Below are 14,915 nucleotides of genomic sequence, written 5' to 3'. Positions count from 1 at the left end.
CAGCGATGATGGATGAACTCAAAATATATTTGACAATTATCATTACGATTTATTGTCCAGCCCTACTTTCCACATACTGCACCTAAGACTTATCGATTTCTAGCTATATGCTCAATGCTTACCATGCTGGACGTCTTTCCAAAGGACCCAGAACTTGGAGTTGTCCTCAAAGGTGACAAAACAGCTCTGCTTGGAGGGGCTCACCTACACATTGGAATTGCAATTTGATATTAAAAAAATTGACAAGCTAGAGATGAGCTCCTGTCATGTCATGGAGAGCACCAATGTTTTCACCTGTGTGATGCGATTAACCAGTTCTCCAAGACAAATGTCACAGGCCATGATTTAAGCCCCCTCTAGCTGTCCAGCAAATATCAACTGATCCATTTAAAGGCATTCTATTTTCGCAGTTAAAACAAAACTCACTTTCCCGTTATTCTGTTTCTACACCTAGTTTGTTTGCTAAAGTCCTCACCAGAGATTCAGTTACTTGTTACATTGTATAATTTTCATTTAGCCCGGTTGGTTTCACACTGCAACGATTCAAGCGCACCAATTTGTAGATTAAGCAATTTCTGTGAGCAGGTTAGTGTTCGATGAAACACATTTGGTGAGGATTCCAATTAAGGCATACATTCCCCTAACAGTACAGGAAAAATGATAGACTATCAAAAGCATTATGTGGCCATTTTATTACTTTTAATCTGAAATCATTAACAGCAGCTCAAATTGAGCATATGTCTAGACTTCAGGATTTGAACAGTCTTATTTTGCTGACGAGCTGCTAGAAATACTTTGCAACGAAGAAAGCAAGCTCTGTTGCCTACGTTCTGAATCACGTCTCTACATTTGTTCCAAATACGATCAGTCGAGTAAATGGCCTCTGTTTATCGGTCATGATATGCACTAAAAGCCAAGAGAGCGTGGATCATTGCTCCAGTTGGTCACACATAAAATGGAACTTTGTATGTTTCCCGTCCGTTTACAATTTCCACCTTATACCCACAATTCACAGCCTACACTTCTCGTAATTGGCCCGGATAACATTTTAGTTTGGACGGTCGTAGAACTGTGTTCTCACCAGCAACAAAGTGCATCAGGGTTCACTTGGAAGAGGACCAAGACCACCGTTATTTAGCGAACCATGGTTTGTTTTTTTGGGGTAGAGTACATCACATTTTTTGTCAGAATAACATTCTCCACAATTCCCCAAATGTTAATGGCACATTTTGCATATTTGGCTTTTCTCATGCAGGCATTTTTAACTTATTTTAATCCATTCTCAGGAGCAGGCTTTAATTAGGCACAGGAAGTAGCATTTAATGACACTGACAACCAACTGGGTAAAATTTATCCACATCAATTATCTATCAAGTGCCAGGCACAAGACCTGGAGGGTTTGTGTTGTAACCTTTAGTCTAAGCAACTTCATCAGCCTAATAATGTGCTCAGTTTGACATTTCAAAAATATTTAAAAACAGTGAAACATACCTCAAGACCATATTTAATAAATATTTCACTGAAGGTCTGAAAAATGCATTTGCTTAATTCACAAAAACGGCAATTAAACCCATATCAAATGCTTTTTAAACATAACGTTTCTATTAAAAATGTGTATTTTACTTGTTTAATTATTTCCAGAAAACCTCAAAACATTTAAAACACTAAGCATTTTTAAAAAATTTAAGTTTGAGATATTTGGGGAAAAACAAAAAAAAACATAAAACACAATAATGTTCAATGAAACTTTCCCACTTAATACCCTTTGCAAAGTCTGCAATTATAACAGATTTTATTTTGGGCATGGTTAATCCCAGGGGAAAGAAGTGTTGGCTTTTAAAGAGAAATTTGTCTGAAGCACACTGCATTTTATGCTCTTGTACATCAGATGTTTGACCACCAAAATTGAATAAATACATTTTTATTTATAAATAAATAAGTTCTAAATGTTTTATCACAAGAGAACTCATTTCTAATTACATGTTTGTAACACCTAAAAATATCTTTTTGGGCAGTTTGCACTGAATAACAAGACAATTTGCTATTTGTCACAGGTGACTCACCCTCTGGATCTTTCCCAGGTAGTACAGCCCGTCTGACCAACGACATAAGACATATTGTCCCTCAGTCAGACTCGTCTCCATGTCAACAGAACTCCTCCCTCTTTTGTGTGGAGATCGCTTGGTATCTAGCTGCTCATGACCCCCTGAGCAGTAGATATCCCTATAGGATGATTCCAACATGCTGTCTAGTCACTACAACAGTTCCTGGGCAGAGGGGGGAAGGAAAAAAAGGAATTAGAATCAGTGAACCAGAGAAATGGTATGCCATAACCATTTCCAAAAATATTAAGTCAAAAGAAATGTTTTATCAAATGGGAAGTATATTAGAACTAATGGTTCAGTCAAATTATGCAATTCAGCTTGCAAATGCAGGGAAAGTTGAAGCAGTAGAGTGGTGTAAACTACTGGTAGAGGCACATTAATCAATATTAAGCCAAAATACTACTTCAAAAGAGGAACTGATGCCAGAGTTACGTATGTTACGTACAAAAGTAAACTCTTTGACATGCAACAAGGACTAGTGATTTGTGCTGACATGAGAATTTTTGTGTTTTGGTCTTTAATAACTACATTGAAAATGATCCACTCTAATAATTTCAGTTAAGCCAGGCACAAGCAGGAGGAAATAAAAGAGTAGAAACCAGCAAAGGAAATGACTGAAGAATACTTTCTTAGTCATCTGCCAGTATGTCTGAAGGTTTAGACGATGTAAGTGCACATTTTCAGGTAACAATACCAGATTGGGTATTGCAGGAGCAGAATGATGCACAACAGAGCAGGAATGCTTCAACTTACCAAGAACATTCACTCACATTCTAATGAGTTGTATAGCAAACTGGAGCTGTGGGCTATCACTGTTTTTTCCATTTAGTTAAATTGCAATTTGTTTGTTTTCCTTTTTTAAAGAGACAAGGGTTTAGGCTATAGGACAACTGGCCTTAGGTTGCAACACATTGTTCTGGGTTTTTCCTGGCTCAAGATCAGGCAAAGGTAGTGTTTTCAAACAAAATTGAACAAGGGTTAAACCACAGCCACAATACCTAGTGCGAAAGAGTTGTCTGAAAACTCATTTGATTCATATAGTAGACATTCTGAGGAACCCTAGTTTCACTGAGTGCTCTGAAAAATCCCCCTCACAGGAGAGCAAGATTTGTGATCTCTAATATGCAAATAAGGGTGGACGTATGATCGTTAAACCCCAGCCACAATTCCAAGGATGAAGCCATTATCTGAAATGCATCTGATTTATACTGAAGCATTCTGAGGAATCCATTACACCTCACTTTAACTGAGCTAGAAACCTTTGTTTTAGCAGTAGAAAATGAAGACTTGTATTGCCTTCTCATCAAATGACCCCCAATCTTGACTGTGCATGTAATAATTATATACCAGGAACAATTTCTATAACACATTGAAGTGAAGATTACATGATTTAGAGACCAGACAATTACAAGAAGACTTAGATCCCCAAAACCGTATTTAGTCAGCATCTGTACATAGGTTTTGCGTCCCATATATGTCTACAGACACAAATGAGACTTAATGTTTCCCTTTAGCAGTGTTTGTTCAAAGAGCAATATTTTACTATTTTACCATTTACCGTAGTCATTTATAAAAATGAATATGAATAAAACATGAATTCATACTGAAGTTTCAAAAAATCTATGTTTTTTCAAAAGTTTTGATGGTTCGTACATTTTCATGGGCTGTAGCAGTATTAAGTTGTTTAACCAGCGGTAATCAACAGTTTTACAAACACAGATTGCCAGCAGACTTCAAGTGGATGGGCTCAGAATTCTACATTGTAAAATAATGAGGCGTCAGCTGTGGTCAGAATTACAATCTCTTAAAACGCAGCCACAGAACAGTTGTACGACAGCAGCACAGTAGCTTTCTTCGTCTTCCTCGCCTTGCTCCCCGAGATGATTTAGCGTTGATTATGCTACAGTGCCACTCTGGAGTACTGCTGCTGTCACATGTTCACATGACAGTAATTCACCGTGCCCAAGGCTTTTGAAATGGGCTTTATTATTGCCTACACCAGACAATTTTTTTTTTTTTAAGCGGCAAGGAAAATGATCAAGGCAGTCGCCTTGGAATTCTCTATACAGGAATAACCCTGCTTTAGTTTGAATAGACATAGGCTATGTTTTGTTTAAGATGGACTATGCTAATTGATTTCTTGCTATTGTTATTTCTAAAGCTTTAAATAAGTTCCTCATTGAAACATTACAATTGTTAAGAGCAGGTGTAAACTTAAGTTACTGTCAATAAAAACAATATTTTTGCAGTTAAAAATTAGTGATGTTTTAATTAATTTTGCTTTATACAACAGAAAATGGGAATAGAAGTATGCTCAGCATTCTACCAATGTTAACAGGGGCCATTATTAAATTCATTGTGGGCTAGTTTAAAAAGCATGAAGCCACTCTTGAGGAACAGGCTACAGGGGTTACTGTATGAGTTAGGGTAAATGGGCAGTAAGTGGAGGATATAGAGTAATAGAAGGCACTGGAAACGTCCTTTGAGACCCAGAACACAGCGACCCAAAGTGCACATTATGTAAAAGGAAGTACTGGGGTTTGGTTTTATTGTAAATAGTTGCATTAAGGTTTGGAGAAACAAGTACTGTTGTTATGCAAACTACAACAGGAGTAGTTGAATTAACAACACTAGTGTATAGTTTGTTATGTAACCCCTACCACCACCCCCAACCCCCCATACCAACTCCACTTATCTTCCAACAAGGTGGTATGGCTTCTGGCTAAAGATTGCCAGCAGAACAATATGTTTAATAGATGAATGCTATTTACCAAAGAATTTGAGTCTTTCTGAGCATGAATCTTCTATGATTTCAACTGAGATATCATTTTGGATCTATACACATTTGTTTAACCCGTAAAACTTTTTTTGTTGTTTATCCGCTATATTCTTCAATTTACCTGCCATTGATCGTGTACTCGTTAATACAGCAGCGATGCTGAAAACAAAGAGTTGTTAGATTGACACACCTATTTTTTTAGATAATTGGCTCAAAAGAGCTAACCATTTCTATGAATTATAAATTCTAAGAATGTTTCTGGTCAAAATAGGGGACACTGCTTACGTACTTGAACTAACAGAAGGCACTTAAAATACTTCACCAGAACGAGTCTGATGCTAAAGGATGACCAAATTTAAATTTATCAACTTGAGCTGCTTTAGACAGTCCTCTTCTTAATAGCGCAACCACTGCAACAATATTGAGCGTAACAGTATGACTGTTGGCCGATAATTTAAGAAAAAAGTTATTTCTGACTTCCTGGTCTCACTCTGAATATGAGACAGTACGTTTATACTAACGGAATAACAGTCTATATAACTGTCTAGACAGTATCTCCTTGTTCTCATCGGGAGCATGTGCCATTTAATGTTTTGATAATATAATATTATTGATATATAAAGGCTAGAAAACACAAAATACAAACCAAATGTAACGTTTCCAAAAAAATTCCAACAGAGTTTATCAAGGAGGATTAAACCCCTTGGTTTTATTTACTTATTTTCTAAGGGGGTTGGGGGCACATAAAATGACCATCGTGCAAGAAATTGAGGCAGACCGAATAATTCTAAAGAAAACGTTGATCATTAGCTACGTTACCATATACACCTCTACACATATTATGTATATGTAAAACTACCGCCATAATTCAACGGCACGGAAGGCCTACCTAGGCCCAATAACGGTAAATTACTCATTTAGAAACCTTGCCTTCACAGTAAAGCATGAATAGCATTCTCACACAAAAAAAAAAACCCAAGCCTCACGAGGCAGCTAGCTAGCAACACTGTGTGTAATCCTTAGATCTATATGCGTTAAAGTTATCTGTTACAGTTTAGTCAATGTGTTTCAAAGTAGTTTATCTGTGACAAACAGTGAATTACTATCATGGGGATTGCCTGCTACATTTAGGGGAACCACGCCCCTCAGTAGCGCTATCCAGGCACGCAAGTGTCAATCACAACTGTAGCTACAGTGCCCAAGTGGGAGGAAGAATCACCGCTTCACTGAGTTGTCAACGCACATTTTCAAGTTCTGACAAATTAACTGTCTTTAGAAAGTTCCAAACCAAAGCCAAGTGCTTAAAACAGTATTTATTTTTTTAATGAGCACGATTCGGATAACTTACTGTTTTGAACCGTATATAGGTAGCTTCTATTTACTAGTTTATTCCCTCCATGTGTCCAAAAAGTACCAAGCAAATTTCCAGGTGACTGGACAAGCTTTGTAAGTTTACCCAAGTCAACATCATGACGGGAACTTTCGTAGGGGTATTTTTTTGGATAACACAAACAACTGAACCCGTTACAAGCGCCTTATAACGTTAAATAATTTCTCTAAATTGAGAACAACATCTAACAAGCCCGGTACAACCAACATGTATAGCTTATGGACGCCACGTTGCAGGCTACTTTGCATTCCAAATAAAGCAACACCACAAAATAAATACCCGAATACCCCTAATGTGTCCCATTCAGTTTAAAACCACACTCCATGCATACTCCTTCTCCAGCGATAAATGTAGCTAACCACTTTAGAAAGGCACAGTTCTCTTAAGTTGACGACTCGTTTTCTTGCGTTGGTTGGCTAGCTAGCTGAGTGGTCAGCGAGTGACGCCAGCTAGCTAATGCTAGCTTTGCACGGAACTCGCAAGAATTTTAAAAATCAGCGTAGCAAATAAGATGCTAAGGAATAAAGGCTTATTTTACACAGACTTTCAATAGTCATTTGGATTAGTGTTTTAGCGGAAAGCGGCATCTGTTTAGATGCAACAAGTAATAAAGTTAACTCAGCAACAAGCGAAGCGAAGGGAAATATGCCTCAGCATATGAAAGCTAGATAGCTAACATTTGTAGCTGGTTAGATAGCGAACTTGTAGCTTCACTTACCGTTCAGATTGGCCTCCAATGCCGGACAGGAAAATAAGAAAGCGTTTTGCTTCAATTTTAGTGTGGTTGCATTTGTTAATTAAGTTTTTTGCAACTTAATGCGCAATACGATGACTATAACTGACAAGCTCTCCAAGTTTTAAGTTGTGCATTTCGCCATTTTTTGCCTTTTCCCGCGAAGCATTTACGTTTTTGTCCCGTCATAATTCAGGAAGTCAGACAGCTAACGTTAGGTAGGCTGACTATCCATTCATTATCAGTGACAGAGGTTGCAGCTGAATAGCTAGCTACATGTTAAGTATCCCAGACTTTCGAAAAGTTCGATATTGAAAGCATGGGATGGCAAGTGCGTCTATTCTTGTTTTGGCTCTAATTAGGGGAGACGATTGTATTACTTGTTACATTTGCTACACTGTTCGGGTTGGTAATCTGATATAATTTACATTGGTCTACCTATTCACACAATTTATAATGTACCCTGAAGTGCACGACTTTATTTAGCATTTTGGTTAAAATGGAAATTTGTCTTTGACTAGCAGACTCAATTATACATAAAAAAATAAAAGACAGTGAACAAATAATGAATGAATACACACACTGCATGTTTAATACCTGAGTCACACTTAGCAATCACTCCACTGGCTACCGGTCGCTGCCAGGATCCGGTACAAAGCCCTGACCCTTGCCTACACTGCTGCCAACAGGACAGCCCCCATCTACTTGCAGGACATGACTCGATTCTATGTGCCTGCTCGACCACTCTGCTCTGCGGGAGCAGGGCGCCTTGTAACCCCTCCCACCCGCCCAAAGGGATCACAGAGCTTCTCCACCCTAGCTCCCCAGTGGTGGAACGAACTCCCCGTCCCTCTCCGAACCTCCCCCTCACTACCCATCTTCCGCCGTGGCCTGAAGACTCATCTCTTCAGACTATACTTAGACTAATCACCACCACGCTGTATATTTCACTCGAAATCTCCCCGCCCCCCCCCCCCCCCCACTTGTTAAATGTTGCCCCATCCCAGCACTTCTTGGTAATTTGTATTTGTCCTAATACTGTAGCTTATTCTTCTGCCTAGTTGGCTTTGCAGAGGTTAGGTCTGAATAACGTTCACTGTGTGAACTAAACTGTGTTCTTGGTTAGAAATAGCTGTACAAAATAAGTATTGTACCTTACTGAACCTGTGTTTAGCAGTTGTCTATGACCATGAAATGCACTTTTTGTACGTTGCTTTGGATAAAAGCGTCTGCCAAATAAATGTAATGTAATGTAATGTATATGTTCAAGAAGAATTGCACTTGAGGACCAATGAATTACTTTATGAAGAGAAATTTTGTATTATCACACCATGTCACACCAACACAATGTCTTATAAAAACACAAGTCTTTATTTAAACGAATGTTATATTCAAACATCAGACATTGAACAATGATCAAGGCGCTGCAATGCAAATGTTTTATTTTTATCAGAAGTATTCGACTGGTGCTTCTGGTGTTTTGTCTGCCATTTTCTGCTATATCAATTATCCTTTGCACTGTTTGACTTCCAGACTTAATTTTTTGGCTTCAATTGCTTGCTTTGCACAGGTGCGTCAGAATTGCCACCCATTAATGCTGCAATTTAGAGACTGCAGTTTATAGCCGGAATGAGGAGGAAAGGTAAGGGCAAACATTCCATTATGTTTGCAAAAATAATTGGAATGACAGATGCGTGTCTTTAGGAGCCCTAGTGTGTCTGGCGAAATGGCAGATAAAGACCATAAGATGATCGTCTCGCATCCATCCAGACCCATTTTCCCCTTTGTGCATCTTTGTGACAAAATGATAATTACATTTTGTGCGTGGAAAAACAAAAAGAGGAGATATTCTGTTTCCAAAAGCATTAATGATACATGCCATGGACACAAACAGAGGTCATAGCCCCAACCTGTTGTTCCACATAATAAATAAATTATTATGTCAGGTGTTTGGTCTGTGAAAAGTCCAATTTTATATACATTGTAGATATCTTTAGCACTGAATGTGTATCTAGCTAAATCTCTCCTCTGTTTTTGAAGAATGCAGAGAACATCCGTCGGAATTTGTTATATTAGATGTTGGTTGCCTGAGGACTATGATGGAAAATCTGGGGTGCCCTTTTGGATAGTAAGAGAACCAGCCTGGGCCAGCCTTTTTATTTTCAGACCATGCTTTTGAACAGTGCTGGCTGATAACCATACAATATCGCCCTTTGTGCATCTGTGAAGTGAAATATACAGGTGATAAGTTAGAAACACAAAGTACTTTGCCAGGTTTTATTGCTTATGAAAGCCATTTGATCAGATATTTACCCACCGTGAACACACCAGTTATTGAATTTCATGGTTGTCACAGGCATATAGTGCTGTCAGTGCTAATATCATTTTACCATTTAAGCCATTTTCATTTGAGTTTAGGATTTAGATTGTGCAAATATTAAGCATGGCTAGATGCACTCTCTTTAGGCTTCCCATTTAATTTATCAGGCTTTTTTCCACTAAAGCCTCTTTTTCTGCAGTCACACTATGGTTACCTGTAATCTCTAGGATCAACTGGTATACCAATGCAAATCCAACTGAAGGGAAGCATAAAAACGTTTGTGTCACTATGTGCAGAAAATGCCTTATCACAGATACTGGCCCTTAAAAAGTTGATCGCATTATAGTTGTCTGGAACTTGTAGCAGTAAGCGTTTATATATCACATCGTGTTGAAAGTACATTATTATTATTATTATTATTATTATTATATATTACTATACATTATTTCAGTAAGGGATAGTACAATATGCTTGGTAGAAAATTAAAAACAAGCCAATTGATGTGGGGACACTGAGAGATGTATTGCTTTTGTCAAGATGCAGATTGTAAAAGCATAACTGTGTTACCAATATAGACGAAGAATGAGGAAAATATGCAAAAATCACTGATAACTCTTTAGTCATATTTTGTAACATTAAATTTGGCAGTATCTCACCCAGACATTTTTTGAAAGGTTTCTTAACAGTTCCCCCCCCCAAAAAAAATAATCTGCATCTAATCACAAATGCAAGTTTTGTTCTAAATCATGTCATAATGTGTGAGTCTTTTGTTAATGCTGACTTACGTTCTGCCGTAGTCTGTCCTGAGACACCCAGGTTGGAATCAGCCCAAGTGAGGAGGCCAGGTGCTATTACATTACATTACAGGCATTTAGCAGACGCTCTTATCCAGAGCAACTTACACAACATTTTTACATTGTATCCATTTATACAGCTGGATATATACTGAAGCAATTTCGGTTAAGTACCTTGCTCAAGGGTACAACGGCAATGTCCTACCCGGGAATCGAACCTGCGACCTTTCGGTTACAAGTCCAGTTCCTTACCCACTGTGCTATACTCCGTCCATGCTATGATCAGGATTTTGCTTAGTTTCTGTTTTATGTTTGTTTTCTGACTTTCACACATAAAGCAGACATCTCGTAGACATCCCTGACCAAACTTATGCCAGCTCTTCTCAGGAAATTTAGTTCATATACATTTTTTTTTTAAACTGAAAAACAAATTATATAAATGTGTAAACAATTCCTCAATATCTAGTGATTGAATTCCAGATAAATAATTCATTGATTTATCATGTCAAAATGGCAAAAAATAATAATAATGAAATGCAGGTAAATATGGCTTCAGTCCTATTGCTAAAAAGCTCTGAAGAGCTTTGATGGAACTGCACAGATCCCATGAATCTTTGCACATTCCAGACAATATATTATTTTGCTTTACTGAGGCATATAGCTAATTACCACAAGAGACCCTAAGGAAAAGTACTACTGTTTTTTTGTTTTTTATTGAACCAAGTGAACAGAACCATATTCCATTTGTTATTGACAATCCTGTCATCTGTGTGCACTGTATTCACTTTTATGTACACAGGAGATAACTCCCAGCTGTGTGAAATCAATATAAAAGTGAAGAAACTTAACTGGATTACAGTCATTTCCCTTGATTCGGTCTCACTGAGAAACACCTTTAAAATCTCAGTCTCTAGCCGCGTTTCCACCAAAATTACCCGGAACTTTCAGGAACTACTTTACCAGGAACTAAAAGGTTCCTTCAGCCAATGGTTGTCTGCGTTTCCACCGGGGTCTAAAGTACCGCGAAGATTAGGCAAATTAGCCCACTGACGTTGTCGTCGGTCCATCTGTCATATGATTTCTTCTGTAACCCCATACTACCACCGAAGTAGCCTACATTATTTTCTAATAACCGGGACAGCCCGGAGGGGTTTATTCCACTTATATACAACGGGTTACCAACAATGACTATATATGGTTACTTTTGTATTTATTGATTTTCATATATCCTCTCAAACACATTCATTAACAGCAGAAAACATGCACATGTTGTAAACAATTTGCTGTTTTATTACTTTCTCGTCGTCAATTCCATATAGGCTAATCGCAAAATGACGAGAATAGAACGAAAACTCGGACTTGCGTGAAAATGTAAATTAGTAGTGGTACAGCCACCGTTTGCTTTCCTTCGAAGTTACTGCTAGCCGAGCAGCGAAGTGTGCCCTCCAGATGCGAACCATGCACCATAAATGAGTCCATAGTCTTCCTAGTCTTTTCGTGGAATTGAAAAATGGCAGTAAAATTGAGTAAAATTACGGTAGTCTGAAAAAGCTAAAGGGAAGATTACTAGAATTAACCTGTTATTTTACCCGGATAAAAAGTGCGGAAGGTGATTTCCAGTTTGCTTGTACTGTATCACCAATGTTAATTATGCAGAACTACCGCATACCTCACATAACTGTATCAAACGTTTTGAGTCAATTACAACGGGCTAACAAAGAAAATCCGGAAGAAAATATTCAGCAACCGAATTAATGCGTTTGAATGTTTTGGTAGCCTACGTAATATGCTGTCCCAGCACGAATGCTTAGCATTTTATAAAACGAATACTAAAGCAAGAAAAGAACAGAAGAGCACACGTTATAATTCCAAGACGTTGACAGGCTATAACCAAAAGTAGGCTACTGCGCCGCATAACATACAAGTTTGATTTGAAGTTATTATGAAAATAAATTGGTTTGCCGCTGCATATTTTCAAACATGGCGGGTAATGGCGGAAAATAAATACAACACAAATGCTACGAGTACTCGACAAATCAGAAATGTTCAGCGCTGCAAGCTCCACCCAAAAGGTTCCTGTACTTTCGGAAAGTACTACCCCCCGAGCAGGAACGTTTTGGGGGGGGAAACAAAGCCCCCAGAACTAAATTTAGACCCTAGTTCCTACGGTGGAAACGCACTGAGTTCCTCAAAAGGTTCCTAGTTCCGGGGTATAGTTCCTGCGGTGGAAACTAAATTTCTGATAAATTTAAATACAATTCACTTTCGTACTCACGTGGTTGAGTAAGAGGCATGTTTTTTTTTGTTGTTGCTAATTTCCAACAAAACATTTAATTGATTTGACAAACTACCAGACATCATTTTGTTTCATAAAAGAAACCATTGCCTACAATTGGAATCCAAGTCCAAAGAGTACTTAATGGTCAGATTAAGCAAAGCTCCTTGCCTGCTTTCAATTTGTACTTGCCTTGGGTATTGCAAATTCCTCATTTCCACACATACTGTAGTTCAGAGAAAGCTGAAATCAATGGGCCTCATTCACCAGCTGTTCTTAAGAAGAATTTTCTTCTTAAAACCCACTTACGCAGCTTTCATGAAGATTCTGACATTCACCAATGTTTTCTTATTTGGGATTTGTTCTTAGGTAAGAACAGAATCTATGCACACTCAAGAGCACACTTACGCACATTTGAGTGCTGACATGTTTGTGCATGTTTCGCTTGGGCATTATTGACTTTGTTCGCTCTCAACTTTTCTTTTCGATTTCTGTGTGCACACGGCCCTGCAGTCTCATACCCTTTTATGGGGATTGGCGGGGCGCTTACCTATGCTAATTAGGAACAACTGGCACGCGCTTTACACTTACGAGGACAATGGAATTCATCATTTTAAGAACAAGTGCGAACAATTCTGCGGTTTAAGAACACGTTGTGAATCTGACGTAGACATTTCTTAGGAATTTTCTCAAGAACAAATTTAAGAAAAAACTTATTGGAAGATATTGGTGAATGAGGCCCAATGTCATTAAAGTAAAAATATATTCGCAGGTTATACAAGATATTCCTTTAGTTGTATTAGCATGTGGGAGCTTAGAAATGTCAAGAGATGTGAATAGATTGCGGTGCCAAACTGAGCAGCAGGAGAATGAAAATATTTGTGAGACATGTCAAGGCCTTGGAAAATCAAATTTAACTCATTTAGTTGTTGGAGGTGATGAGTATAGTTTAAGTGTTAATTATTGAAAAGGATGTTTGTTAAAAACGTGCAATAAAACCTGCATATGCAGCAGATCTGAAGGCATGTACTGTAACACAAAACTGCTGTAGCTCACAAGTTTGTAATTTGTGATCCACAACCACATTTTTTCAATCTCTTACCTTCAATTAGGACTCCACTATCATCAGGCCTAAGGACACTGTGCAGAACTGATTGTTTTCATTATTTATCAAGGGCTAATACAATTATGATCCTCTGTTTATACTTCGTATTTAAGGATCAATTATTTTTCCACCTCAATTACCACCTTCAGTCTGCTTGGCATTGATTCGACCAACTTTGATTTGACTAGCTTTTTCCTTCTTCAAATACCCACGGATGTTTGATTGGGGTCAGGTCTGGTGACTGTGGTGGGAATGGCATCCTAATAAGCTCCCTTTAGTCCCCTTGTAATAATGATATATTATTCTCAATAAATGTATTCTTGAATAACAAGTGTAATCGGAGTATCATAATTGCATTATTCGTTGATAAATAATGAGAACAAGATGTGTATGTGTGTACACACACACACACACCCACACACACACAGTACAGGCCAAAAGTATTAACAGGAGACGACCAGGAAGATCAAGAGGCAGAAGACAAATATCTTGTGTTGTCTAGCAAAAGAAACTGTCCTAAATCTGCACCACAGCTACAAGAAGAACTCAGTTCAGCTAGAGAGAAACCAGTCTCCCTGAATACAGTGAAACGGAAACTACAATCTGCTAGTCTAAAAGGATGTACATCTGCCTTCTACCAATCTTTTTTGGTCCAGTAGATTGTGCTTGGCCTACCGGGCTTATCGTGCATATCCATTTCATTGTATTCAGGGAAACTGGTTTCTCTCTAGTTGAACTGAGTTCTTCTGTAATTATGGTGCAGTTTTATGATGGTTTCTTTTGCTGGACACCACAAGATATTTGTTGTCTGCCTCTGGTAGTATCCCTTTTCATCTTCTCCTGTTAATATTACTGGCCAGATGGACTCTTCTGAGTGTATACTGAACAATGCACCTGGAAACTAAATTTTGCTGGGAATACCCTTGCCACCTATGTTTATTAAGCTCTGTACATCTAAAGCCGCGTTTCCACCGCAGGAACTATACCCCGGAACTAGGAACCTTTTGGGGAACTTAGTGCGTTTCCACCGCAGGAACTAGGGTCTAAATTTAGTTCTGGGGGCTTTGTTTTACCCCCCAAAACGTTCCTGCTCGGGGGGTAGTACTTTCCGAAAGTACAGGAACCTTTTGGGTGGAGTTTGCAGCGCTGAACATTTATGATTGGTCGAGTACTCGTAGCATTTGTGTTGTATTTATTTTCCGCCATTACCCGCCATGTTTGAAAATATGCAGCGGCAAACCAATTTATTTTCATAATAACTTCAAATCAAACTTGTATGTTATGCGGCGCAGTAGCCTACTTTTGGTTATAACCTGTCAACGTCTTGGAATTATAACGTGTGCTCTTCTGTTCTTTTCTTGCTTTAGTATTCGTTTTATAAAATGCTAAGCATTCGTGCTGGGACAGCATATTA

The 14,915-nt window shown here is 38.3% G+C and overlaps 1 protein-coding gene across 1 annotated transcript in view; it reads right to left on the bottom strand.

Moving 5' to 3' along the window:
• phf19 (PHD finger protein 19) overlaps window positions 1–7,355 on the bottom strand; it is a 43,502-nt gene extending 36,147 nt beyond the window's left edge. Inside the window, exons 1-3 of the mRNA XM_035391016.1 lie at window positions 6,993–7,355; window positions 2,064–2,267; window positions 123–204 (exon numbers count right to left, since the gene is read on the bottom strand). Of these exons, the coding sequence (XP_035246907.1) occupies window positions 123–204; window positions 2,064–2,243 (262 nt within the window). The 5' untranslated portion in view covers window positions 2,244–2,267; window positions 6,993–7,355. The remainder of the gene's footprint in view (window positions 1–122; window positions 205–2,063; window positions 2,268–6,992) is intronic.
• Between the last annotated feature and the right edge of the window lie 7,560 nt (window positions 7,356–14,915).

Source organism: Anguilla anguilla, chromosome 14, assembly GCF_013347855.1.
Source record: "Anguilla anguilla isolate fAngAng1 chromosome 14, fAngAng1.pri, whole genome shotgun sequence".
In the NCBI taxonomy this organism is placed as follows: domain Eukaryota; kingdom Metazoa; phylum Chordata; class Actinopteri; order Anguilliformes; family Anguillidae; genus Anguilla; species Anguilla anguilla.
Note: the sequence above shows the minus strand (reverse complement) of the source record. Positions and strands in the feature narration are given on the sequence as shown.